Below are 24,574 nucleotides of genomic sequence, written 5' to 3'. Positions count from 1 at the left end.
AGATGTAGATGTAGATGGATGGTTGTTGGGGGGGATGAGATGATACGTAGATAGGTGGGTAGGTACTTAGAGAGACTTCGGGGAGCGCGGGAACGAAATCCGTATCTAGATGTGTAGAATGGCGAAAGGGGCTGGCACGTGAGCGTGTTATTGGGTAATAGGCGGATGCCAATCGCATTGCTGTCAAATCATAGCCAGCAAGAAGGTGTTACTCATTGATCATTGGTCCCCCTAAAGCCGTCGTGTATATGGTATCATCCTGAACCCAGAATCTCCTTATCTCTCACGCCCAAACCAACTTCTTCAAGCTATACCCCAACTGCTCCAGATACCCCGTACTCTTCTTCGCATCCGCCAGACTAATAATATCCTTCTCCTCGACGGCCAACTCCTTATCCTGCGCGTCCTCACCCGGCCGCTCCTCCCTGTCCGTCCCCGGCAGACTCCACTTCACCCTATCCGCCTTCTTCGTCTTATTCGCCACGCGGACAATCTCATCGCATATGCTCTTCACTACCTCGGCTTCCGTCTCAGGCGTGGAGGAGTCGGCGGCATCGGAGGGGGGCGGGATGCTGGAGCGTGGGGGGAGGGCTTTGAAGGCGAGGAAGCGGCCGGGGTTAGGTTTGTTGTTGTTGCTATTGTTGGACTTTGAGGATTTAGACTTGTCAGGGCCGGTGGATGGCGCGTCCAAGATGCCCGAGTCGAGCGAGCGCGTGTTGCGCCGTACAAGCTCGCCGCTGGGTTCAGCGCGGTATCTGAGCACGAAACCGATGTTCTTCTGCTCGTCCATGTGGCGCTGTGCGAGCGTGCTAGTGATGTAAGCGCCGCGGAAGACGCTCTCCAGATTCTCTAGCTGGATGCGCTCAAACTCGCGGACTTTCTCGGTGCCCCAGTCTAGGCGGCAGAAATACAGCGCTTTTTCCGTGAGCAGCAGGACGGCTTCTTCAAAGGTCGCTGTCTTGAGTCGGTCGGCGGAGGTGGGTACGCTAAGCGTCCAGCCAGCGATGAGGTCTTCGTCCTTGTCTTCGATCACGATGCCTGCGGAGCGTTCGATGGCTGCTTGTCGGACCTTCCGCAGGTCAATGAAGTAGTCTGAGTTCTTCATGTCGGCTTCAAACTCGGCGAAGATGGTGTCCGTCGCCCGGCCGAGCAGGTAATCGATGACGGCTTGCGCGAAGTAGTCGTTGACGATGTTGTTGTAGTATCTAGTTAGCGTGAGTCCGAAGTCAGTCAGAGCGCCGGTGATTTGGCGCTTCCTTGTACGCGTGAAGTCGCCCTTGAGAGCGGCAGTGCCTGCGTACTGCCTAGATATCGCGTCGCCGTTGTCGGCCCAGAGCGTGTTGAACCAGGATGTACTGGGATCGTGCTGCAGATCGATGCTGAAGCTGCCCGCGGAGAGTTGAGCTTCGAGCGCCGTCCTGGCGCATGCAGACTGAACGACATTTGTGCGATCCAGACAATCCATGCAGTTCGTCCGTAGTACGCCTGACTGTTTCTGCACTGACTGGTCGTCCGAGATCTCGGTCCAACTCGTCGCCTTAAGGAAGGGTCCCAGGGTTTCCATAAGCTTGGAGACGTTCTCGAATCGCATTCCACGGCAGACGTAATGGAAGTCGAACCACTCGAAGCCAAGCTCCTTCCCTTTCCCGTCCATTCCTCCCCTCTCGTTGAGCATCTTCGCATGCCTTTCGAATAGTTCGCCAATCTTGGCTTCAGTGCCATGCTTGTCCACAAGCGAGACACAGTATATCGCGCCATATCTAGAGGAAAGGTCCGCGAAATGGCGCTTAAAGGCTTGGGCATTTGTATCGGACGAGCCCCAAGTGCTCACTTGCGGCTTAAGACTATATGGCGATTGCGAGAAGAAGAGGGGTATGGAACCGCGGAACTGTGTGAATGAGAAGATCTTGTCCTGAGAGGTGTTCCAAGTAGGGGACGAAAGTATCTGTTCTGTCTCGACACTGTTCGCTGCGTTGCCTTCTTCATCGACACCGCGCCGCAGGTAGCGCAGCCCCGCTCTTTTCGTCGAGCGACGTGAGACGAGGGTGAGTAGGAAGTCCTTGCCGTTGGACGGTTCGGGAGGTGGCGTTTCAGTATTTGTGTCAGAGCTGACATCGGTGTCGGAGTTGTTTTCGCGCAAGGACTGTAGTTGGATATCACTAGGAGTAGAAGCCGGGTCTATAACAACGCTGTTTGAACCACTATCGACGACCTTGATGCTGAACGACCGCTGGCCTACGAAGCCTTGTATTACGGGGAGGATGAAACTATGCTGACCGGCGTCTATGAAGGGTGACATTATATGCTGATTCCAGAAGAACTGCAGGAGTTAGAAAATGCGGTGGGCTTGGGGTGGGGTGGCACTAACCAGAGGATCAAACTGCTTGAAAAGCGCAAGGCTGGAATTAGACTGCTGCTGCCCAATGCCGCGCGATAGATCGTAGTCGTATGAGAAGAAAAAGTTTCCCGATGCAAAATACATCTTCGTAGTCCGCAGGATCTTGGGCAGGAGCGCCACCGTGGTGGTATCTGTGGGACCCTCTAGGGCCTTTGGGATCTCCTCAGGACTGACTGCTTCCGGCGCATCTTGATCTTGGACCGGAAAGGCATCCGGGTTGGATGGGCTTAAGGGGCCCTCCTCCTCTTTCGGTACAGTTGATTCGACATTCTTTAGAGCATTCTTGCGAAGGTCTCCCTCAGAGGTCAAGCCTTGCGAGCGCCTGCTCTCGGCTTTCCATCCCTTCTTCGAGAACCACTTATCCGTGAAGCGTCCATATAGACCCTTCCGCTGTATGACATCCTCGGCCACACTCGACCTACGCTCCACGCGTCCTCGCTGTCCGGTGAGGGGATCCTTGACCTCGCTTGGCGGGGCCGTTGAGTCTTCCTCAAGCGAGTCAGTCACGCTCGGTGCTTCCTCCTCGCTCTCGCTTTCCGACTCCTCGTCCTCCTCCCCCAGATCTTGTGCCTTCTTATGCCGCTGTATGTGTTCCCGCGCGGATACAATGGCCTTGTCGGCATCGGTTTGGGACGAGAGCGGGATGAGGGCGACGTCGGTGATCTTGTAGATGGGCTTGCCGTGGATCTGCGCGACCTGTTCGCGGCCGCATATAGATATAAGGAAGAACGAAGTCGCGACCTTGAGGAGCCCTAATTATCCATAATCAGCATCGAGCACCAGCCAGTGGCAGGAAGCGCGTAATGTGGCTTAGGCGATGCTTTACCTATGATGCCATGGACTTCTAGGGAGACCGGTGCCGTATCTTCTTGTCGCCTGTCCTTGAGCAGCGGGCCGACATTGCCCTTGTAGTCGATCTTGATGGCTTGCTGCGTGGACGGCGGGTGATTGCGCGGCGGAGCCGGCTGGAGGATCAGCCCGTCGACGGCGGCGAAAATGAGGAGCTTGCGGACTAGGCCGGGCATACTGGCGGCGGCGCTTTTCGCTCAGCGGGGCATTGGGTTTGAGAAACGAGGCATGAGGGCGCAATATGCCTCGATGCTTTCGTTGGAGGGCAGCTGGGAAGCCCGGATGACGTCGATCTGCCGCCGTGATCTGGAGCTAGCCTTTTTAGGCTAAGCGCGCTTTTGGACCTCACGCGTCGCGCGGGCGCCGCTGGGGCAATACACTTCATCACTTTCACCCACCCAAGGCTTTGGCGCACACAAGCAGCGCATTAAACCAGCATTCCTTCCACGAAGGAGTACTATATGTCTGGAGGTTTGGAAGGATATCACGCTAACGTATTGCGCGTAGGGGGAATCCCGCCTGAGTTCAAGATTTTGCCACATCTGCATCATCGCATCCATGAAGTGTATCTCACTTCTAGCGTTTCCTATCATATCATGGCCGCCTCCATTGCTGACAGAACTACGGAGGTATCGAAAGCGAAAGGCGCCGCCAACTTCAAGAAGCATACCTCCCTTAAAGCGATGCGGAATGCGCTCCCGAGTGTTTTCGAGAGCAAGATGGGGGAGGAGTTCTTGTGGAAGAAGGTCTAGAACGGATGCGCCTAAGGAAGGTGAGTTGAAGTAGTGCGAGTGCAGGGAGCATGTGTCTGTCGGCGTGGACTCTGCAATGGCGGGGAAGATCAACCGGGGCCCGATTTTGTGCCTTGCCACAATCCTGAGTGGGCCGGAGCTCACGCAGGTTTCCGGTCGCTAGGCGATCCATATTGGGATGGCCTCTTGCAGTCCCCTCTCTACTTCGTAGTCCTGGACAGATAGGAGGTACTTTCGAATATTCTCCTTTCTTCAGTTCTGTCTTCCCTTAGCGCCTCCGCTATGGTCTCTTCTCCCTTCAAGCGATGTGTGTTGCTTGGAGATTTCTCCCATTCCGAATCGCCCGAGCTGCACTTTAATGAGCCTGATCGACTACGGTCTCAACCCGATCCTCAATGACTGCTATTTCAACTACAACCGCTCATGCATCTGCGCGATACAACCCTTCTATCCTCGAGCCGCATATCCTTTACCTTGACTTATACATCGGAGTGATTCGACATATTTCGCGCTCGGGTACGGAAACGTCTTGTCTCCGTACAGTACCTCTTCTCTATATGCGAGCGAGCCCCCTAGACCAATTAGTCTTAACTTACCTCCTAGGAAACCCCCCTGGAAATATTACTTTGACCTGATTTCAATGTCCCGAAACGCTCAGAGCACAACACACGCGGTTCCCTTACTCTTGGCTCCCCTACGCTTTGTCCCCTTACGCTGGGAGAGTATAAAATGGATTGCTCTACTCGATTCTCTTACCTCGACTAGGGCAACAATCAACAAACAACCAGGAATTAGCTGACATCATGTCGTCGACAAACAATATCTCCTTTTTAATACTTGTGCTTCTGCAAGTTTTAGTCGTGTCAGTTTCCGTCATGGCGATTCGCTCGTGTTAACTAGCGCAGAGCGGATTGGAGATCCAAATATCATCCGCGACATGAAGCAGGCCCGTATGCGGAAGAGAATGAGGCGGTCTCGTTTCCGCAGAAGAGGATTTGCTATCCATCAGGCAGTTAATATCAGTAAGTGTAATCACTCCTCGTCGTTTTGTTATTGGGGAAGGGGAGCACTGCTGACGGTGCAGATTACACACCAACTACGTGAAAGTCAATGTCGGGGCCAATCAAGGTACGCCAGCGCAGTTCATCTTACCTGAGAGCCTTGCTAGAGCGCGTTCCGGTGTCATCGGTACCGCCGTGTCTCGTATCGCTCCTGGCAGTGAAAAGCGCATATCGCTTCCGGATATACAACCTCATCACTCCCAGTATTACGCGCAATGGCTCTATACTGGCCGAGTATTTATTTTGGAACCGGATCGTGTCCTTCCCGGTCGATTGGGACACCGATACTACGAGATGGAAGAGCATGCGCGTTGGGGACATCACCTGAAGGTCGCAACGGAACTGCGAGATATCGACTTCCAGGACGCGCTAACCGATGCTATCATTGAATGGATTAACGAGTTTAGAGAGGGGTTTGATCGACGCCATGGCGAAATGCTGGCCTTCAGGATTGACAGGGACCTATCCCCAGATTCCCCTGCACGTCGCGTCCCTATCGAGGCGTCGATCAAGTATTGGCGTACACGAGAGTTCAAGGATCTGTCTTTGGTTCATTTGAAGGGCCCGGAGTGGTTCGTACAAGGTCTATTCGCCGAACTAGTCCCCTTCGTTGGGAGCACGGCGGTCTCACGGAAGAGTATCGCTTTCCCGAAGGATTTAAGCCAAACGTGCGACTACCACGAGCACACACGACTAGGACGGCCATGTTACAAGAGCCCCCTACCGCTCTGAACGAAGAAACGAGCCTTCGAATAATAATTGCTTCATTTACTGGTATATCAACCATCGAATGGGCAGGGTATATAAACTCCTAGGCCACAAAACCGCCCTCGGCTCCAACACCACTTGCGGGGTGAAAGTTCCGATGTAAGGCATACTGCCGTTCGCCCCTTTCCCACGCGTACTCCTTTACCAACAGTCAAACCTTTCCGCCCGTCGCAGGCTGTCTCCGTTTCTCTCCTGTCGCTCGAGCATTTGCCTCCAGGGCCATCACCTCTCTTTGTACTTTCGCACTGACACGCTCATACAGACGCCAGAAGTTCTTGCCCGTCCACATCAGCCGCTCGTGGAAAGCGAGGTTGTCGATGTCATCCAGGATCTTGCATGCCTCCCTGTAAGCGCGCGCCAGACCGCCGTTCCAAGGAAGTCCACGTTCCAGTTCCGCTTTGTAGCTCCTCAGGACCGCAGTGCTCCAGATTCCACTGTTGCCTAGATGGATCCTCTGCTCTGTTAGCTCTTTGCGGTCAAGTTGGATCTCGTCGAGCAGCTGTTTCTTCTGCCGCGTAAGGGCAAGTTGCTTCGCCGTCGGCTTAGGCTGAGCCACGCCGCCGCTTGCTACCGACTGCGGGTTGCTGGACTCGGGCTTGGGAAGTCGGTCGTCCGCGGCCCAGTAGAGCCAGCTGGCCAGCCGCTCGGGACCGTAGTCCTCTGCGATTTCTTTGTAGCACTCGGCATCTTGGGAGTGCGAATGATATCGATCGCAGAAGTCGCCCTGCTTCGCCCCGTCGAGGCAATCCCGCCCACCGAGGACCAAGCTGGAGCACTTCATGAGTACAATGTGAACCTCCTCCGCGAACAGTTCGCGGTCTGAAAGCATCTCATACAGCTTCCCCTCCGCCTTCAGGACATCCGCGAAGAAGGTTATGATGCCGAGATCGCCGTCTTGCGGATCCAGTTGGTTCAGGATATCCACGATATCGAAGTCCAGCACATTGAGTTTCGACTCCGACTCTGAGCCGTTCTTGACCTTCAGCCTCATCTGCTCATTATAGAGCCAGTGGAAGCGGTCTAGCACCATGTCTTTGCCGACAGCGCACTTTAGCTCCTTGGCGACGAAGTACTGGTCCCAGAGACGCTCAATGGTGTACTCAATCTTCGTGGCTTTGACGGCATCTGGCTTGAGGATGCCAAAGCAGTCGACGTCGGCGGCGTTGTACTGAAGCTCGTGCGTCGGAAGACTCCTGCGTGGGACCGGCGAGATGGAATCGATGAATGTCTGCAGCACCTCAGCGGAGTCTGCGTCAACGAGGATCTTGCCATCCCTGGCCATCTTCTCAATATCTGCGCACTTGTTCTTATCTGTGTAGAGGAACAATGCGTCTGGTCGGATGGCGCGGTATTGCTCTGGGGCGTCTTCCAGGTGCAACAGGATCGGGCTCCTCATGACGTTCAGTGCCGCGCGAAGGTAATCGCTCTTCGAGATCCTGGGTTTTGTTAGCAGGAGATATGAAATCTGTCTGGGCATTACTTACTCTTTAGACACCAGCTCTGGGTCGTGCTCAAGGCGATCATGCTTCATGATCCAGTCGCGGAAATCGACTTCTTCGCCAGTGTCGGACTCGGAGCGCTTATCCGCATCATCCGAGGCATCGTTGGCCGAACCACTGCTGGTAAGGTCTGAGCCGTCATCGGAACCCTCGCTGGAGCCATCTTCTTGCGCCTCAACGGTATTCACAACCTGATCGACCTCCATTGGGTCGAAGTCAGCATCCGAGTCCTGCGCAGATAACTCAGCGGTTGCCAATCCAATGTTGTTGGTCGTTGGAATCTTAGCGGGAATGTTACGAATTCCGGTCGCGTGCTTAGACTTAGCAGTACGGCCCGGCTTCGAACCGACCGAATGAACTTGATGAGCGCCACCAAGCAGTGTAGTCTGAGGCTGAGTAGCTTGAGGAGCCACCTGTTGGGTCTGCGCTCGTGCTTGAGAAGCAAGCGTTCCGCTCTGGACCCTAGGCGGCACGATGGGAAAGTGCTCAGGACCCAGCCCCAGCTCCTTCAGCCTAACCCTGTCGGCTTCCCTCAAAGCCTTCCACGGGCGAACCACTCCCTGCTCGGTAAACCAAGTCGACACGTTGAACATGACGGCCTTCGAGATAGCCGCCTCCCTCGTGACTTTGCCTCCCTGTTTGTTGTATCGAGGGATGCATTCCGTCTGACTATAACCAAGGAAGATATAGTCGTTGATGACGTGACGGATCAGGAGCGTGCAAGCGGACGTCGAGGTCACGGGGTCGAACTGGGCCTGGACTTCGAGGCCTCGAACTTCGTTCATGTAGGCCGCGTGAGCTTGTGGGAACTCGACGGCGTCGGGGGCGTACGGGTATTGGCCGGCCGGAATCACGAGAGGCGCAGCGGTGCCGGAGGGTGCCGAGTTCTGCGCTGCAACTTGAGCGCCGGTGGTTGCCTGGTCTGGGTGAGCAACGGATGGAACAAGGCCACCTGTTCCCGACATATTCGCCAGAACAGGCATGATCATAGCAGCCGGGTTGAGGCTGCCACGTGCCGAAGTCTTGAGAGTGTTGAGCTTCGTACGGCTACGCTTTACAGGCGGGAGTTCTTCTTCGTCAGACTCCTCATCCGGAGTCTCAGCGACTTTAGGGACCGCCGCAGACTTCGTCGTGGGCCTCTGGCGAGGATTCGGAGTGGGAGCCAGACCTGTAGCGGTATGGCCTCGATTCAGCACCTGAGCGCTCGAACCCGACACCTGGACCTTAAGCTTCGCCTTCGGCGGGCGAGCTAAGGAAAGGGTTGCATTTGCAGCGGCGGTGCTGGGCGTCGGCTGGGGCGTGGTAGGCGTCGGGACCTTCGAGTCGTTCTCTTCGCGCTTGCGCTTGATCGGAGCCATCGCGATTGCGGAATCAGAGGGCGACGAGAGTTCGGAGATGGGTATCTGTATCGGTATGTAGTGAGAGCTGGATATAATACGGCAAGAATAGAGATGCTGGTGTGCAGGCGTAGAACTGGAGGCGGAAGATCTCGAATACAGGAAAATGAGGACAAGACGGAAGATAAAGAAGAGAAGGAGGATGCCGATGGTGGGGCTTATATATAAGTCTGATACGGGCGGGGAGGACGCGCTAGTGGCGAACCTACGGAAGGGTGAATCTATTCTCTAGGTCCGAAGCTTCAGCGCACAGCCAAGTGCTACTCCCTGCTCCTAGCGTCCCGAATTACTTGAGTCGCTTCTGGAGGTTTGCCCGACCGTCGATTCAACCAAATCCTCAATGACTGCTGCTCCAACGATTCATGCATCCGTGCGATACAGACTTTTTAGTGCATCAGTCGCGTATCGCTCACTTCGATTTACACATGGGGTACCTCAGATATGCTCCGTGATCAGAGTACAGACCAAATCCCCTCCCCTCACCCTCCCTATCCTTACCCCGTGAACCAACGCTCTTGTTTCCGACTCGAACTGCACCTGTTGAATTTAACTCCCACCAGAACTCCCCCTAGAAACATTACCTGGGCCTATTCTCAATCCTTCAATATGAAACAGAGAAAGCCCGTTTCTCTTCATCTAGGGTATGAAATCGATCGATCCACTCCATTCGCTTGCTTGCAGTATGCCAAGAATAAGCAATCAACTTACCATGTAGCCAACAAACAAGTTCTATATCCCCCGGCAACAAGAACTATATACGAACCGAGGACTCCCGAATGTCTGGCTGAGGTTGGTGGCCCTGACAAGAGAATACCGGAATACTATGGCCAGGTAAGTGGGTATCCTAGCCTGTTTGTCTTGATCCTTTTTGCTGACGGCAAGTGCAGTTCGTCCTCAAGAGAATCAAAATATCATCCGAAGACAGGGACTATGGTTCCGTTTCCACCGGGAAGGTTATGCTATCCGGAGGGAAGTTATTACATGTGAGTTTTCTAAGGGAACGAAGGAGTGGTATGAGCTAATTGTGCGCGCGCAAATTACACACCAATTTTGTCAAAATTGACGTCGGAGCTAATAGAGGCACCGTGGCGCAATTTCTCGTACCTGAGGACCTTATTTGCGGCCATTCGCGCGTTATCGACGACACTGTATCCGCGACACAACCGGGCGGTGAAAAGCGCATCTCCTTTCCGGACATCATCCCCGACCACTTCAACTGGTACGTGCAGTGGCTCTACACGGGTCGCTTCTTCTTTCTTCATCCTAGCCGAGCAACCACGGGATGGGATGCGTACATCCACCCATACGCCGACACCTACGAGCTCGCGCAGTGGACTCTCCATCTCAAGCTTGCCTCCGAATTGCAAGATACAGATTTCCACGACGCTTTGATCGACTCTCTGCTGGAGTGGATTTGGTAAGTAGGCTTCGTGTTAGGGCGGCTCCTAGGTGAGAAACTTGCGTGGGCTTTGGATCAATATTCTCCTGCAGGTTCCTCTGCGAGATGTATCCCCGTGGAAGCCGCGATGAGATTCTGGAGAACGGACGACTTCCGTTCTGTGGAAGTTAATGGGTACGGCGCGCCAGAGTGGTTCGCTAGAGATCTAGTGGCTGGGATAGCAAAGTGCAAAGGGGAAGGGAGGGATCGATGGAATGTGAGATTTTCGAGCGATCTGTCGAATACGTGCCGGTACCATGAGCATGCGCGGCTCGGTCGGCCGTGCTATAAGAGCCGCCGTCCATTCTAGCAGATTTCGGAAACCGCACCGAAGATGGAGCCTTAATTTTTGAAATATTGAAATCTTAGCTGATTATGTATGGTAATATGCATCAGGCTACTACGATACCTTCGTGGGAAGCTTCTACAGCCCCCAAATGTATCAGCGTGAACTCTCGTGTGACGCCCATCCTCAATCTATGAAGACGCCGCCTTCGTCAGCGACAGCCTTATCGTTATAAGCCAGCTTCTTCAAACCAACCCCTCAGCTGCTTCTCCTACCGCTGCCTGTCTGGCGCGTTCTGCCCGCGCGTCCACCACCTCCCTATACACTTTCCGCATGAGGCAGTACACCTCCTCCCACGTACACCGATCGAAGTCTATGTTGTTGAGATTCCCCGCCTCAATCGCGTCCAGGATCGTCCTTATCTCGCGCCGCGCATCTACCAATCCGTGGTTGTATTTGCATGCCTGATCAAATTCGATATACTGATCCAAGAGCATGCGGTACCCCTCCCAGGCATCGTTGCCGAAGGCATGGAAATACCAGCCCAGGTCTCGCAGTCGTTCCTGCTGCATGCGGTCCATCATCTTTTGTCGCGCTTGCCGGCCTGCTGCTCCCAGTACCCACTTGTATACTCGCGGCGAATGGGAATTATTGCCTAGGTTCGAAGCATCCACGGCTGCCGACGAATTATCTTCTAGCGGCGTTATGTCGATTTGCTTCAAGAGCTTCTTCGCACCGCTGTTAGGGGACGCGTTCTGCTGAGAAAGGAGGCGCTCTTCTACAGAATAGTAGAGCCAGTCTGCGAGCCTCTCTGGGATGTAGTCCTTGGCAATCTCCTTGTAACACTCGCCACCGAGCGTGTGGGAGTGATAGCGATCGCAGAGGTCGGCCTGCTTCGGCTTGTCGTGCAAGTGACCACGCTCCTTCGACCACACGCGATAGTGGAAGAAGTACTGAATCAGGCCCGAGAACTGCAGCCAGTCGTCCCTAGGCGTGAGCTTGCCCTCTGCCTTCAGCACATCTAGGAAGAAGTTAAGAATGGGGCGGTCTTCAACCGGATCGAGGCGGTTGAAGGTCTCTAGGATATCGAAGGTGAGCACATTGAACTCCTCTTCGCCCGTGCGCTTCCACTCTTTGTAATTCCAGCAGAAGCGGTCGACCACCATATCCCTGGCATGAGCGGACTTCATCTGCTTAGCGAAGAAGTACTGCTTCCACAAGCGCTTAGTAGTGTACTGGATAGGTGTCGCTATAATGCTATCCTTGTTGATAATGCCGAACTTGTCGACATCATCTGGGTTGTACCGGAGATTGTGGGTTGGAAGAGTCTTCCGTGGGACAGGAGAGATGGAGTTTATGAAAGTTCGCACGACTTCTCCGTCTTCAGCATCAACGGTGATCGTACGGCGCTGGTCGCCGACACGTATCCCGAAGTCGCCAGCTGCGTCGGTGTAGTGGACCAAGGCATCTCCACGAATGATGCCTTGGACCTTATCGGGCGAGCTTCCGAGGCGTACCTCGACGGCATTGCGGATAACGTTGAGCGCCGCCCGGACGTGGTCCTCAGTAGTAGCCCTGAACCTGTTAGTCTCGAACGTCTTATAAGTTTCTCGGGTATCACTTACCCATTACCCATTGGTCGTTCTGGATGGTACTGGAGGTTATCGTGCTGCGGAACCTTGCGGCGTCGGAACTCCCGGTTTGCAATGAGATCCCACTCGGAATGTGACTCGCACTCGGAATCGGAATTGGAACCGGAATCGGACTCGTCATCGATATCCATTAGGGAAAAGAAATCGTTCGTTTCTCCGTCGAGAATCGGAAGCGCAGGTGGCCCATGAGAGGCTCTCTGCGAAGTTGACGTTGCAGCACGTCGGGAGTCACGAGCGCGAGGCTGTTTTGGGGCCTGAGCAGGAGCAAGTTGACCTGAAGCCGGAGTATATGGGGTCGGACCCTGTGCTGCCAATGCAGTAGCACCTGACTGAGCACCAGGCTGAACACCTTGCTGAGCCGCCGCTTGTGCCTGAGACTTTGGCGTGCCCAGCTGAACAGCCGGATGCACGATCGGGAAGTTCTGCTCTGTCAACCCCAGTGCTGCCAGTCGCTGCCTATCCGCTTTTCCTCGGGCCTTCCAAGGAGCCACGACGCCCTTCTCAGTATAGAAGGCCATTGCGTGGTCCAGGAGAATCTTTGATATGCCAGCTCCTGTCCCCGCACCGCCGCCTACCGCCTGATACCGAGAAATGCATTCTTTCTGGGTGTATCCGAGGTAGTAATGGTCGTTCATTACGTGTCGGATCTTGAGCGGGACGGTGGCCGAGGTAGAGCTTACCGGGTCATTATCTAGTCGCGGCTTTAGCCCTCGAACTTCACGCGCAAAGGCGGCGTGTTGGTGCGGAAATTGGATTGGATCGGGGGCGTCGGGGAACTCGGTCATGGACACGGAGAGGAGCGGGCCTTGTCCAGTCGGTGCGGACGTTGCCGACGGGGCTGGAGCGGGCGGCGCAATCTGCGCATGCGCCTGAGAACTGCGAGATGTTAGCTTTGCGCATACATGGGAACAAATTGATACTAACCTTGCGGCCGCGCCAGTAGGCTTGGTTGTTTTGGGAGTATTCATGGTCGTACGCGCCCGTTTTGCGGGTGGGACGACGCCCTCACTGGATTGCCCATTCGAGGCAAGCTGCATGTCCGGACTGGATGGTGGAGGGACGGGAACTCCAGGAGCGGACTCGTCGCGCTTGCGCTTGCTAGGAACCGTGTTTGGAGCCATTGCAATGGGTACGAGCGGGAAGCGATTGATGTCTAAAGCTGGTATACACGTTTCGGGGTACGGTGGTAGCTGTGGAAGCAGAAGTAGCAGAAGCGAAGATGCAGGAGTGCTGGCGTGAAGCTAGCGGTCCAAATGTCTCCGAACGCACGATGATGCGGGCGGGACGGTCAAAAAAGGAATAGAAGAGGGACGCCGATGGTGGGGTTTATATATGGAACTAGCGCCGTCCGGAGGACGCCAAGATACGAAAGGGTGAATCTCTTCTCTAGGCCCGAAGTTCGGAGTGGAGGAACCTTCTCGCAGAAAATCTCCCCCGCTCTTGCCGCGGATGCCCGGTTGAGGCCGTTTCGCCTGGCTGTGAAAGAGAGCTATTCCATACATGAGATATATATGGAAATGCGGGGCTCTGACGATTTGGCCTCGACCTCGGTATTCAGTTCGAGATAGGAGGGAAGGGAGAAAGAGTCGAGAGCTAATATACTCGGTAGATTGCTAGAACAGCAAACTACGACCAACTGGGCGTCTTCTTGGGAGCAAATATCCGTCTATCAGCAAACCTTATCATAGCCTCGAGCATTGTCCTCTAGGAAGCTGCAGCAAACATTGGGAAATCGTAAGCATGGAGTGTATATCTTAGCACGTATAAGCTCTATGCATCCGCCGGCCCTTTCTAGTTGTGATGCGAGCGGTTCAGTTGCAGTAAGCGGTGCTTAAGTGTATGGTTGCTGGAGATCAGACATCATGCTTCATATCTAAGGTGGGGTTAAAACGAGGCTACACGTGACGCGCAATTCACTCTGCACTTCACTAATAGCGCACAGACTCCGCTAAGATTGCGGCGCGGATGGATAACCAACTCAGCTGGTCGACTATGCGCGCCTATGGCTCTAGGGGAAAGAGGGGATACTTATTTAGCGTTTTGAGCTTGCTTGAGTGATACTGAAATGCAAATAGATGGAGAGCGGTCATTTAGGAAATTCCTGTATTACCTAGCCGTGCACCGTGATTCCGATCACTACCTTCGGTGCTCCCGCATGACAGATAACGTGTGACCTACGATATGTGGTTTGCCAGCAGGACATATCTTCCGCTCCGTGCCCAGGCAAGCTCGATGTTATTCCCCTACACGACCTCGTCGCCTTCGAAGTCCCTATAGCAGGGATCCCCTCCCTTGTGATGGTGATATGCATCACAGAACTCTTCAGCGGTAAGGGTGGCTAGCAATCCGTCATTGCGCCACGGAACACCTCGCTCGAAAATGTCGACCACCGCCTGGGGAGCACCGCTCAAGAACTCAGCCCCGGAGTGACTAGCACTCTCCCAGTTCAGCTGCTCGGCTAGGAAGCAAATGACAATGGGGTCCAGGCCAGAGGTCATAAAGGCATCGAGATGCTTCCGTTTGAAGCCCGAGACGTCGGGGCGGTTTTGGAGGTCATCGATGGATGGTACCTTCAGGCCGGGGTATACAGCGTGGGCGTCCTCCGCCTCACCCGGCACGGTCTCATGCTGGGCGTGTTCCTTGAACATCCAGTGCAGGCTGTCGATCACCATGTCGCATATCCACAGGACTTCCAGTTCCCTAGCAAAGGCGTAGAGCTCCGCAAGGGCATCGAGATCCCATCGAATCTTTTCGCCTTGAATTGAAGCGATATCATCATCGGCGTCACGCGGCTCAGAGGTTGCTTTCCACAGATAGTACGTCGGGAGTGTCTTTCGAGGACTCGGCGCAATGAGCTGCAAGAAGCAATTGACAGTCTTAGCTGAGATGCCCTCCCGTACACGCACTTGCTTCATCGCCTGGGAGTTCTCGAGCGTCTTTCGAATGACAGGGGAGGCTTGGAGGAGAAGTTCCCGGTCCACGACTTGGCGATCGTCGTGCATGTTCTCCGCTTCATGAGGGCTCTCGAAGGAGAAGGCGATGGGTTCGTTTGTTCGGAGCCCCGCGCGGTACCTGGCAATGTCTGTTTCGGATATGCTGGAGTCGTCAGTATGGAATTTGCCGTTGGTGCTGTAGATGGCATACCCCTCGGTTTCCGCAACATCCGCGACGTTTTCTCGAGTTTGTGGCCGAGACTCCCTCATGGCAATACCGCTGGTGTTCGAGTGTTCGAGTTTGCTTGCTTGAGAAGCTCGTCGCTGCCGTTCTTAGTCTCGGTCTTATAACGTCGTTAATAGTTTGCTGCAACCCATTCACGTGAGAAGGTCTTACATTTGGCTGTTCCATCTCATCAGCAGTTGGTTCACCTGATCCTTCGGTTTCCCTATCCCCCAACATCTCTGCAGTTCCGGAAGGTGCCACAGTCAAATTTTTTGAACGAGATGCTGCTGCTGCTGCGGCAGCTGCCTCCGCTACTGCCTTGTGGTCGTAGTCCCGCGGGTAATCCGGATACTGCTGGTAGAAAGGCTTTCTGGCCTTTCGGTACCGCGTCTGGATGGTTGTAAAATATAGGGGTTTCTTGAGCTCGCTCTTGAAGTGTTCGTTGAACTCGCGGGTCACGTCCAGCCAGACTTTTGGGGCTAAAGCGCCTGGGACACGGTTGTCGCGGCAGCGAACAATCCATTCGTCCTTCTCCCTTACCAACCGGGTCGAGGCGGTCGGCTTGGGAGGCATTTCCAATGTGTAATTGACGGTTCTTGGTTGGAGGTGCGTATCTCGAGATAGTGAGATGTCGATTAAGGAAGGACAAGGGAGCTTCATAACCTCGCAGTCGGTAGTAATTGAAGAATCTCAATTCTGTGTGTTGAGGTTGCCGAAGGTGGAGCTGAGTTGAGCAAGCTTTAGCGCAAGAAGACCTGGTGCTATTTATTCTAAGCTGTAGAAGCCTTCGATCATCGTCCACGACACACGGACCACTTCAACCACAGACGGCATGTAGTGAAACGAAACATCATACTGGACATATAGAACAAGGAACGGCTATCATTTGCTTAGCATTCACCGCTAATATACGAGACCTGTGGGGAGTTTGAGGAAGTGTTGAAATTGAATCGGCTTAGGCATCATTTCACCAAGACCTCGGGGCTTCTCAAGGGACTCCTCAGCCAAGACTGTTTGTCTCCTTACAGTACAACGGTTGGCGCAGCAAACGCATGTTTGCTTTTCTCTACTATCACTTTAAGTATCAATCTGCGTGAAATGCTACAGCCTCTTTGCTGACTCGGGGAGTACCATTCTTGGTGCTGTGAGCGAACAGCCGGACTAGTTTTCCGCAGAGTACATCTCAGCATAGCCTAGATGAGATTCGTAACGGGATTCTGCCGCTCGATAGATGACGGAACTTTTGCGGAACAATAGAGAGCGACGAGGATAGGGAATGCATGTATTATCTATAGATAAGTTGGTGATATATGTAGGAAGCGACTCCAATCCGAAGTCTACCATGTGCGTACTCTAAAGACACGCTAGCCTTGCCAGTGTAACAAGCAGCGGTAATGTCCACGTGAAGGAACGTATCTGGCATATTTACGCTACAGGCAAATAGTGCTTGGAAAAATCTTGTACTCTAGATAATTTGTGCATGGTCGAGCCCCTTTCCACCTTCCCCCTATATTTCCGGTCAGGCACTACTCCTCGTGCTGGCGCTCGTCCGCAATATCTTCCAACGTGACATCATTGAACGCCATGATCAGAGCTCGTGCAGCGGACATGGCTCCATCCCTACTGCGTAGTTCGCCATTGCGTGCCAGACGGATGACATTCTCGAGCGAGTCGACCTGGGCCTGCTTTGTTGCCTCCAGCTTCTTGAGATACTTCAACATGGATGCCGCCTCATTATGCTTTCCCTCGTCATGTGGATTAGCATTCAGCAGATCGCGCATCATGGCCTTTTGGCCAATGATGCTTCCAGGGGTGGCGTCGTCTTCGGAGTCGAATACGCTGTCGACGAGGCCGTGAAGGCGGCTGCTCGGCTTTGTACGCCCGGTTGGCTTGGGTTGAGGCCGAGATGGTTCATTCATGGTGCGGGCAGGGGCCATGTTGAGATTCCTCAGGTCCTCAGTAATGCATCCGACGCCGCCCCGGGAATCACTACGTGACAGAATGCTACCAGCTGTAGGGGTCTTCATAGCTGTCACCGCAGCTTTCGAGGGCTTTGCGCGAGCTCCTGGGACTTCAGAAGCTGCATCAGCATTCTGTACCCGAGAGCCGGACGGCAAAGACTCGGATGTATCCGCTGCAGTAGGGTTTGGGACGGATGCGGGAGGCTTCCCAATCTTTGTAGAGGTCCTCGAAGTGGGCCTTGTAGCAGATTTCGCAGGGCCCTTCGAAGTTGACGCGGACTTAGAGACATCCGCTTTCCGGGGAGCCCGCGTTGCCGTTGTCGCTCCCCCAGAAATGACTGCGCCCGTCTTGTAATCCCAAGTCTTCAGCTTCGGATAATTCGGGTTGTCCTCCTGAAATGTGTCCCTAACTCTGTGCGCCCGGCTGGCTGACGTTTTGACGCTTCTTATGTTCTCTCCGAATTTCGCATTGAACAGCGGAACCACTTCCTTCCACGGCTTAGGGCCGGTGGCACCGGAGACGAAGTTGTCATGAGCCTGAATGAGGAACCGGTCTGCCTCGCTCACACGTTGGCGGTGAGAGAGATCAACGAAGTCACTGCCTGGCAGAGCCGCTGTGGCGGCAGAGGAAAATGGGGCAGTTGCCGTTTGCAAGGCGTTCGAGTCCGAGTCGAGTTCGGAACTGGAGTAGATCTCGGACGATGGCCCCTCCGTAATCATTGGTGCTGGCGCTTCGCGAGGTCGGAGCGACCTGTTTGGATTCGGTGTGTTTGACTCGGGTGTCTTTGTTCTCAAAGTTGCACTTCCTCGACGTTTTGTCGCAACATCATCGTTCCCGCCGGTCTTCGAAAGTTTCGGGGCCGATGCCAGTGGGTGGGTAGACGGGTTTCCAGATGCGGTAGGCAATTGGGACGCCGCTTCCGGAATAATAGACGCAGCATCCCTAGTGGCTCCCTTTCGCTTGCTTGGTGTAGTTTTTGGTGGCATGTTGGTGGCTAGATTGGTTGTAGTCCGAAGGAGAATTGGGCAGGGAGGTCGCAAATTCCAAGGAAAAACTTGTAGGTCGAGATGGTTGCAGTGTCTAAGTGATTGAATCTGTTTTATTTAGATTGAGGTTGCGGGATAGTGGGGAACGGGTTGAGGATAGAATCTGCGATGAGCTTGGGTACGTTTTATTTGATGGCCGCAGATTGTAGGCATCTGTATGTGAAATGAACTTTCACTCATGGTTCTTCGCTGCAGAAGTGGTCTGTGGACCTAGCGGTGGATAGGATTCAGGGGGCGTGAATGGTAGCTCACGTGACATTCCTGCTTGTGCGACATTTCAGCCGAGCATCAAGGACATGGCCTAATCTTGAACAATACTTACTCCGTACGAGATGGGTGCCGTCGCACATCCTGTAGAAGCATGCGGGCTCTATTTGATCAGTTCTTGCTGAGATATATGCTCCATGACAAGATGTTCCTGTAAGGTACATATAAATTGAACGCCAATTACTCGACTCTCGACCTGGTCACATCCTCTGAAGCAATATATGAAGCACATTGTTTGAGTTTGTGGAGAGCACTACTTAGCCAATCGCGCTTGCAGCGGACAGCATTTGCCAGCGGCTTGCGTCGCGAATTGCGTCGCGAATTGCAAGTCAAGTTTCGTACAAGTTCCAAGGTTTCCCTTTCCCCATCGTCGGTTGCCGTTACGCGCGCCGAACAAGGTGTGCATACTACCTAGGTATTCGCAGCCGCTTTGTATGCATTGCTGCGGCTCGCCAACGCTATTATGGTTCCAAACTCGGGCGATTAGAGCCCAGGTGCCCCTCTCGAAGATCAATTTCGTTCTTCAGGAGTGAATTATTTTTCACACGACTTTAAACTTACTGCGCCTCTCAGGTACCTTCCCCACGCCGGCCTGAATTTAAAGCTGCATTCTGAACGTCTAAGCTTCTCCTCTCCACCTTCATGCTCCGATACAGTCCGCCTGTCTGCTTCGCTCCTCCGCTGGTCTCGGCACCTTCAACACCCGTCTGCGTTTAGAGCGTCCCCATACATGCATACCACGACCTACAATTAAATCTTGGACTAATCGAAATGACTGCGGTCGTACCCAGGAAGCGTAAATTCGGCTTTTTCGAGGATGACAAGTCTCCTCCCTCGGCGAATCCCGCGACTACGCCCTCGCGCACGCCCGCGGTTGCGACCTCTACTACTGCTGGAGCTATAATATCGTACACGCAGGGACCCACAAAGAAAAAGATGAGGGTTCAGCTGCAGAGCAGCCCTCCGACAAACATGCAGGCGCTGCTTCGACGTACATCGGACGCGCTGACGAAGGCTCGCAATCCTCGCCAGCATAATAGGGGACACGGCGCCATCGCTAGCGAAAACACCGAGTCTCCAGCGGACCAGCTTGAGAACGGGGACGACCGTGCAAGTAAGCGCATCCGTACAACTGCGAACGCTCTCTGGACGCCTGTACCTGCGGCACCCGTTTCGACTCTCATCCCGAGTCCTGCGCCTATAGTCCCAGCCGCACCAACTTACTCCGTATCCACCAGGTCACTTGCTGCAGCCCTATCCATGTACCCCGGTGCTCCCGATCCTGTCCAGTTCCCCGCGCAAGCCGCTGCCTATCTCAGCGAAGTTCAAGGTCTCCTGTCGCGACCCGTACGTAGTCCTATTGACTCGAGCTGCAGCAACTCTGAGGTCTCGCTTTCATGTCGCGATGCCATCAACGATTACCTCTATGGTGGAATTAGTCTTAAGGATTGCCTTTCTGGCTATAACGCGCATGGTAGCAGTGCTAAGGCGACAGCAGCCATCTCCAAGAACATCCTCAAGTTCTCGCCCACATGGTTTGCTGAACAGCACACGGTCCTACCGTTGGACGGTCGAAACAAGGCGGAGAAGAATCGTCTCAAGGCTCTAGGGCAGGGGAAAGCCAACTTTCCAGCCTTATCTCCCGATACCACGCAAGACGCGGCTCAACCGCAAAATCAGCCGAATCCACCACAAAGCGTTCAATCGTTGACCGAAAACTCTGCTGACATATCGCACTCCCCAGGTCAAGTCGTCGTCCCGGCTTCTCGTAAAAATGGTTGTGGACCAGTGACTGTGGAACTGCTCACACGACATCTGGAGACCCTAATCCCCATGTATATCGATGAGAACGGGGATTCCGAATCAAGGTCCGGATGCGACTTCGCCAACAACATTGGCTCCCCTGGCGAATCCAATTCCGGCACTGGCAACCCTGATGACGAATCTATTGCTATGAAAGATAGGTCGAATGAGAACAGGGACCATGGATGCGATGTTTATTCAGAAGATGGTTCTGAGTTCGATCTGGGTGAGGAATGCGACTTTCGCAACCGCATCATCGAACACGATTGGAAGGAGCACGACGCTAAGGAGATTCCGGACGACAAGTAAGTAAGGTTCAGACAAGGTAAAGAGCTTTAAGCTAACAGCCCTAGAATCACCGCAGATGACCACGTGTGAGTTGCTCTGAACGTGGTCAACAACTCTGTCAGTTTGATCACCAAAGGCTCTCCGGAAGAAGTCTATTACGCTCGTGCTGATGCATTCCTCCACTACACCGAGGAGCCAAAGCTCCATGAGCTTCGTCAATCTCAGCAGGTATGCATCGACGTCTCGCCCGAAGTGTTGGGAGCGTTTGTGCACTCCATCTCGCCGGTTCCGCGAGCCAGCCTCCCGACCCACGACCTGAAGTATGATGTTAAGGATGTCGATGACGTCGGCATGATAAAGACACAGTGTTAGTGCTACCAAAATTGACTACACCGTCAGCAGGCTCTTAGACCAATACCTGGTCGCGAAGCACATGAAATCCATTCATGCAATGGATATGGTGGTCGATCGCCTACATTGGATGTACGAAGAGCAGAGCCGATTAGAGAAGAAGCTGGAGAGGCCCCATCCCCCCAATATCGCCAATCCGAAGAGGCAGGATGCTCACGTTGTCTGGGACGGCACTAAGTGGGAAGTGTGCCTCAACGTCTTGGACTTTGACATCCCTACTGTGCTGGACCAAATGGACCCAGAGAAGGATTCCGATATACTTTCCCTCTTTGTAGATGTCATCGTGGAAAAGAAAATGCCTCAAGAGCAGTTGGACCAGATGGAGTTCGAACCTGCCGTTGGAGAACTGCTCACGGCGCGGTCCACAGAGCTGAATCATCTCCATCGTGCAAAGCAAGGCGACTTTTGCCATCGCTACCATTCTCACGGCGGAGAAGAGTGTTACAAGAAAATTGCTGAGGATCACAGGTCGGACAGACTAGCTCGCTGGTTCTACGATTCCAAACTTAAAGAGTACGAACAACTCAACTGGGATGCAGAGGATGGGGCTACCCGCCACAAGAATACCGAGGGCAAGGAGTCGTGGAAAGGGAAGAGCCCTAGCTATAATCCGGAGGAGACTCTGAAGTGGGCGAAGACCCACATGCTGGAGCAGATTCAACTCGAGCGAAAGGAGAAAGCCGAGAAAGAGATCGAGTGGGTAGGCTATGATGAGAAGATGGGCCTTGCTCTTCTGAATAATTACGAGGGACAGCTCTTCGAGGCTTTCCCATACAATCCTGGGGTAGCAAATGAGCTACGAGAGACGGTAAAGACACTCAACGCAATTCAGAACGGCGCTATTTCTAAGCTTACCGATGAGGCTAAGGAGTACCAGGACTTCGGTGACGCTTATCACCGTATCCGAGAAGAGGTTCGGGAAGATGTCTCTATGAAGTACAATGAAGAGCGGATTTGGTACACGTGCGCGGCCGCGCCCGACCGCTGCGGAGTCACCGGTATGTTGACTCGCGTTTGTCGCGGATAGTCCTCCTGTGCTGTGGAATTTGAGGCATCATCACGAACCGCAGTACTCGGAACATTGGAACGCGATGGGAATGGACTATTGGTTGTGCGAGGTCTCGCTAGCATGCGGATTGATTTAAACTCCCGTCTTATGGGCATGGGTATGGGTATGAAAATCGCCCAATAGCATCTTTGGAAGGTTCGACGATACTTTCGCGGGGGTTCTTTTCGCAACTCAGCTACTGTAAATAGCCAAAGCTCGCCTCTTCATAGTTTCAGCTGCGAGATCTCTAAAGCGTAACTCATTTCAGGTCCATTCGGTGTCAAAACGCTGCCCAGGCCGATGAAACTTACCATGTTCTTGGTATTGGCAAGTCTAAGAAAGGTTTGCCGGAAAAGCATGCTGCTTTCGCAATCTGCCCTTATTCATACTTAGGGCAATATAGCAAGGATGTAGAAACTAAACTGTGTGACAATAGCGAGCCAGATATGACCCTGGCGAAGCATGGGGTGGAGTTATGCTGGAAAGCTCCAACAGCACGTGGACGAGCCCGTTCTCATAAGAGTTAGTCTGTGTAGCGTTCTGTCCGTAGACGCTCTTGAAGGACGAGCGATGTAAGGGGAATAGCCTACCTAGGTACCATTGTGCCGGAAGCTTTAGAGCGAAACTCTGGAGTTCTTACATTTAAACGCGACAGCGGCCGACTTTCCCTAGCGAAGGCCTAATGGTGACTGAAATCGTGACTCTCGTCCGTGTACAGTTAGCGGCGTAGTTTTGAAGCGTTCAAAGGTTGCGTAACTGATGACTGCCTAGGTATCCTCTCTTCTATGGACCGATGAGGAGTGAGGTAGAGCAGAAAGGGCGAGAAGGGGGCTTTTGCGAGTGTGAGAAATATGTGCTCGGATCAGGTGAAGTGTTGAGATGTTCGCTGCCTAATTCATGGTCGGGTATCCATTGGCTAGCAATTATGTGAGAACCTTGGAAGTGTTTGCCAACCCCACACATGAGTTCTGGAACATGTAGCAGTATCCTACGTTCTCTCACGCTACGTCATCATATCACGGCGCCATGGCTTGACTACGCTTCCCTCTTTAGCGACATTCCTCTTTCACTCGCGAGATTTGGGGATTTCTAGTTTGCTCTGGGAGCTCCCTGCAGACCTTTCTCATTTGTTCTGGCCATTTGAAAACTGATTGCAAGGCAGAGAGGTGAAAGACGCTTCTTTATTTGTACACAAGAGGTTTGCTGATGCCTAAGCACCTCACCCATCGCGCATATGAGCAAGAACAGCCAACCTCAGTCAGTTGAATCCCTGCTTCGGACCCGCGACGACTTCGGCTAATCCTGTAGGCGACTCCAACCTTTTTCCTTCGACCCTTCTCATTCCGCACGCTCCTTCTTCGCAAATCCTGTCCGCACTTCGACAATATCGCGGATTCACATGATGGGTTCGAAATACCATCAGGAATCATACCGGGAGTGGATGGCATCGGTCAAAAACCACCCCAATATCATTGGCTCCCATATCCACAAGAACGGGTAAACTTTCCCGCAGGGACTTATCCAGAGTAAGTGTTTTGTCCCTTCCAGAAATCATGCCGCGAGATAACTGATGATTTCACAGCTTGTATTCTGAAAACGTCATCGTCGACGCCGGCGCGAACAAAGGCGGCGTAAAGCGCTTCATCATCCCAGAGCCGGTCATACAGTCCCATGACAGCCTCTTGAAGGCCGCCATCAACAAGAGTACCGTGAAGCGAGAAGACGACGGAAAGTACCTCAAGTTGCCTGGCATCAGTTCGGATGTCTTTGAGTTCTACGTTGAGTGGCTGTTCTCGGGTCGCTTCTTCATTCTGCTCCCAGATCGCATTGAGCTTGGGAAGCCCGGCTGCGAGAAAACAGAAGCCGCCGAGTTGGAACGATGGGTGTCTTGCTTCAGGCTAGCGACGGTGCTAAAGGATGTCGAATACCAGGACGCTTCCATCGACGCACTGATCGAGTGGATAGAAGAGCTGGGATCGGACGGATACTCACTGAGGCTGAGCCTGCGTATCGCCGAAGTAATCTACACGAGTACTACGCCAGATGCACCTTGTCGACTACTACCGGTGGAAGCGGCAGTGAAGAAGTGGTCTAGTGAAATGTACAGACAGCTGCAAGACCATCCGGAAACGAAGCAGAGAGGAACTGCGCTGGGGCAATTCTACGGGGACTTGATAGCACAACTCGCCAAGTGGAAGGACTTCACGATAAAAGAGCGGAGGAACAAGACACAGGCCGATTTCCCGTTTGTGATCGACCTCGGGGCGACCTGCCAGTACCACCAGCATGTTAAGCAGAGGGAGCCGTGCTACAAGAAGCGGCGGCCCTTCTAGTGGCTATGGAGAACGAGGGGAGACGAATCTAGGACCATGCCCGAGAGTCGTATCTCGATCGGGTAAGGAAGGGTACACATAGAGGCAGAGCACACCTCGGGACACTTGATATAGGAAAAGAATGTATCGGATGATCTTTTATAATAGTTAATGATAT

General features: G+C 53.5%; 10 protein-coding genes across 10 annotated transcripts; 5 read left to right on the top strand and 5 right to left on the bottom strand.

Moving 5' to 3' along the window:
* Positions 1 to 283: 283 nt before the first annotated feature.
* BU26DRAFT_531968 (SacI domain-containing protein) lies at positions 284 to 3,423 on the bottom strand (the record flags this gene model as incomplete). Its single annotated transcript, XM_033831066.1, has 3 exons — positions 284 to 2,320; positions 2,369 to 3,150; positions 3,225 to 3,423. 3 exons carry the CDS (start codon positions 3,421 to 3,423, stop codon positions 284 to 286), a joined length of 3,018 nt encoding a protein of 1,005 aa, XP_033682258.1.
* Positions 3,424 to 4,802: 1,379 nt separating this feature from the next.
* BU26DRAFT_506524 (uncharacterized protein) lies at positions 4,803 to 5,792 on the top strand (the record flags this gene model as incomplete). The annotated part of the gene is made up of 2 exons (XM_033826920.1): positions 4,803 to 4,861; positions 5,084 to 5,792. The coding sequence occupies 2 exons, from the start codon at positions 4,803 to 4,805 to the stop codon at positions 5,790 to 5,792; spliced, it is 768 nt and encodes a 255-aa protein (XP_033682257.1).
* A 187-nt stretch (positions 5,793 to 5,979) lies between these two features.
* On the bottom strand, positions 5,980 to 8,685 carry BU26DRAFT_566235 (uncharacterized protein; the record flags this gene model as incomplete). The annotated part of the gene is made up of 2 exons (XM_033833492.1): positions 5,980 to 7,264; positions 7,313 to 8,685. The coding sequence occupies 2 exons, from the start codon at positions 8,683 to 8,685 to the stop codon at positions 5,980 to 5,982; spliced, it is 2,658 nt and encodes an 885-aa protein (XP_033682256.1).
* An 862-nt stretch (positions 8,686 to 9,547) lies between these two features.
* Positions 9,548 to 10,145, top strand: BU26DRAFT_566234 (uncharacterized protein; the record flags this gene model as incomplete). The annotated part of the gene is made up of 3 exons (XM_033833491.1): positions 9,548 to 9,555; positions 9,612 to 9,707; positions 9,803 to 10,145. 3 exons carry the CDS (start codon positions 9,548 to 9,550, stop codon positions 10,143 to 10,145), a joined length of 447 nt encoding a protein of 148 aa, XP_033682255.1.
* A 13-nt stretch (positions 10,146 to 10,158) lies between these two features.
* On the top strand, positions 10,159 to 10,582 carry BU26DRAFT_344892 (uncharacterized protein). Its single transcript, XM_033822366.1, has one exon. The coding sequence runs from the start codon at positions 10,251 to 10,253 to the stop codon at positions 10,470 to 10,472; it is 222 nt and encodes a 73-aa protein (XP_033682254.1). The 5' UTR covers positions 10,159 to 10,250; the 3' UTR covers positions 10,473 to 10,582.
* On the bottom strand, positions 10,583 to 13,304 carry BU26DRAFT_344891 (uncharacterized protein). Its single transcript, XM_033822365.1, has 3 exons — positions 13,025 to 13,304; positions 12,074 to 12,976; positions 10,583 to 12,023 (listed from the first exon to the last, which is right to left on the bottom strand). The coding sequence occupies exons 1-3, from the start codon at positions 13,219 to 13,221 to the stop codon at positions 10,694 to 10,696; spliced, it is 2,430 nt and encodes an 809-aa protein (XP_033682253.1). The 5' UTR covers positions 13,222 to 13,304; the 3' UTR covers positions 10,583 to 10,693.
* A 1,039-nt stretch (positions 13,305 to 14,343) lies between these two features.
* Positions 14,344 to 15,832, bottom strand: BU26DRAFT_566232 (uncharacterized protein; the record flags this gene model as incomplete). The annotated part of the gene is made up of 2 exons (XM_033833490.1): positions 14,344 to 15,357; positions 15,431 to 15,832. 2 exons carry the CDS (start codon positions 15,830 to 15,832, stop codon positions 14,344 to 14,346), a joined length of 1,416 nt encoding a protein of 471 aa, XP_033682252.1.
* Positions 15,833 to 16,785: 953 nt separating this feature from the next.
* Positions 16,786 to 18,207, bottom strand: BU26DRAFT_566231 (uncharacterized protein; the record flags this gene model as incomplete). The annotated part of the gene is made up of 1 exon (XM_033833489.1): positions 16,786 to 18,207. The coding sequence occupies one exon, from the start codon at positions 18,205 to 18,207 to the stop codon at positions 16,786 to 16,788; it is 1,422 nt and encodes a 473-aa protein (XP_033682251.1).
* Positions 18,208 to 19,305: 1,098 nt separating this feature from the next.
* On the top strand, positions 19,306 to 22,388 carry BU26DRAFT_506519 (uncharacterized protein; the record flags this gene model as incomplete). The annotated part of the gene is made up of 5 exons (XM_033826919.1): positions 19,306 to 20,642; positions 20,691 to 20,711; positions 20,748 to 20,945; positions 21,028 to 22,034; positions 22,294 to 22,388. 5 exons carry the CDS (start codon positions 19,306 to 19,308, stop codon positions 22,386 to 22,388), a joined length of 2,658 nt encoding a protein of 885 aa, XP_033682250.1.
* Positions 22,389 to 23,486: 1,098 nt separating this feature from the next.
* BU26DRAFT_506518 (uncharacterized protein) lies at positions 23,487 to 24,417 on the top strand (the record flags this gene model as incomplete). Its single annotated transcript, XM_033826918.1, has 2 exons — positions 23,487 to 23,581; positions 23,667 to 24,417. 2 exons carry the CDS (start codon positions 23,487 to 23,489, stop codon positions 24,415 to 24,417), a joined length of 846 nt encoding a protein of 281 aa, XP_033682249.1.
* Between the last annotated feature and the right edge of the window lie 157 nt (positions 24,418 to 24,574).

The sequence above is a fragment of the Trematosphaeria pertusa genome (genome assembly GCF_010094035.1).
Source record: "Trematosphaeria pertusa strain CBS 122368 unplaced genomic scaffold BU26scaffold_9, whole genome shotgun sequence".
In the NCBI taxonomy this organism is placed as follows: Eukaryota; Fungi; Ascomycota; class Dothideomycetes; order Pleosporales; family Trematosphaeriaceae; genus Trematosphaeria; species Trematosphaeria pertusa.
Note: the sequence above shows the minus strand (reverse complement) of the source record. Positions and strands in the feature narration are given on the sequence as shown.

Bases quoted from the DNA above. Each gene is read 5' to 3' on its own strand.
- BU26DRAFT_344891 (XM_033822365.1), bottom strand. From the start codon at position 13,221: ATGGCTCCAAACACGGTTCCTAGCAAGCGCAAGCGCGACGAGTCCGCT. The intron at 12,977-13,024 runs GTTAGTATCAAT...AACATCTCGCAG, and splicing joins CCTACTGGCGCGGCCGCAAG to TTCTCAGGCGCATGCGCAGA. The intron at 12,024-12,073 runs GTAAGTGATACC...TAACAGGTTCAG, and splicing joins GAACGACCAATGGGTAATGG to GGCTACTACTGAGGACCACG.
- BU26DRAFT_344892 (XM_033822366.1), top strand. From the start codon at position 10,251: ATGAGATTCTGGAGAACGGACGACTTCCGTTCTGTGGAAGTTAATGGG.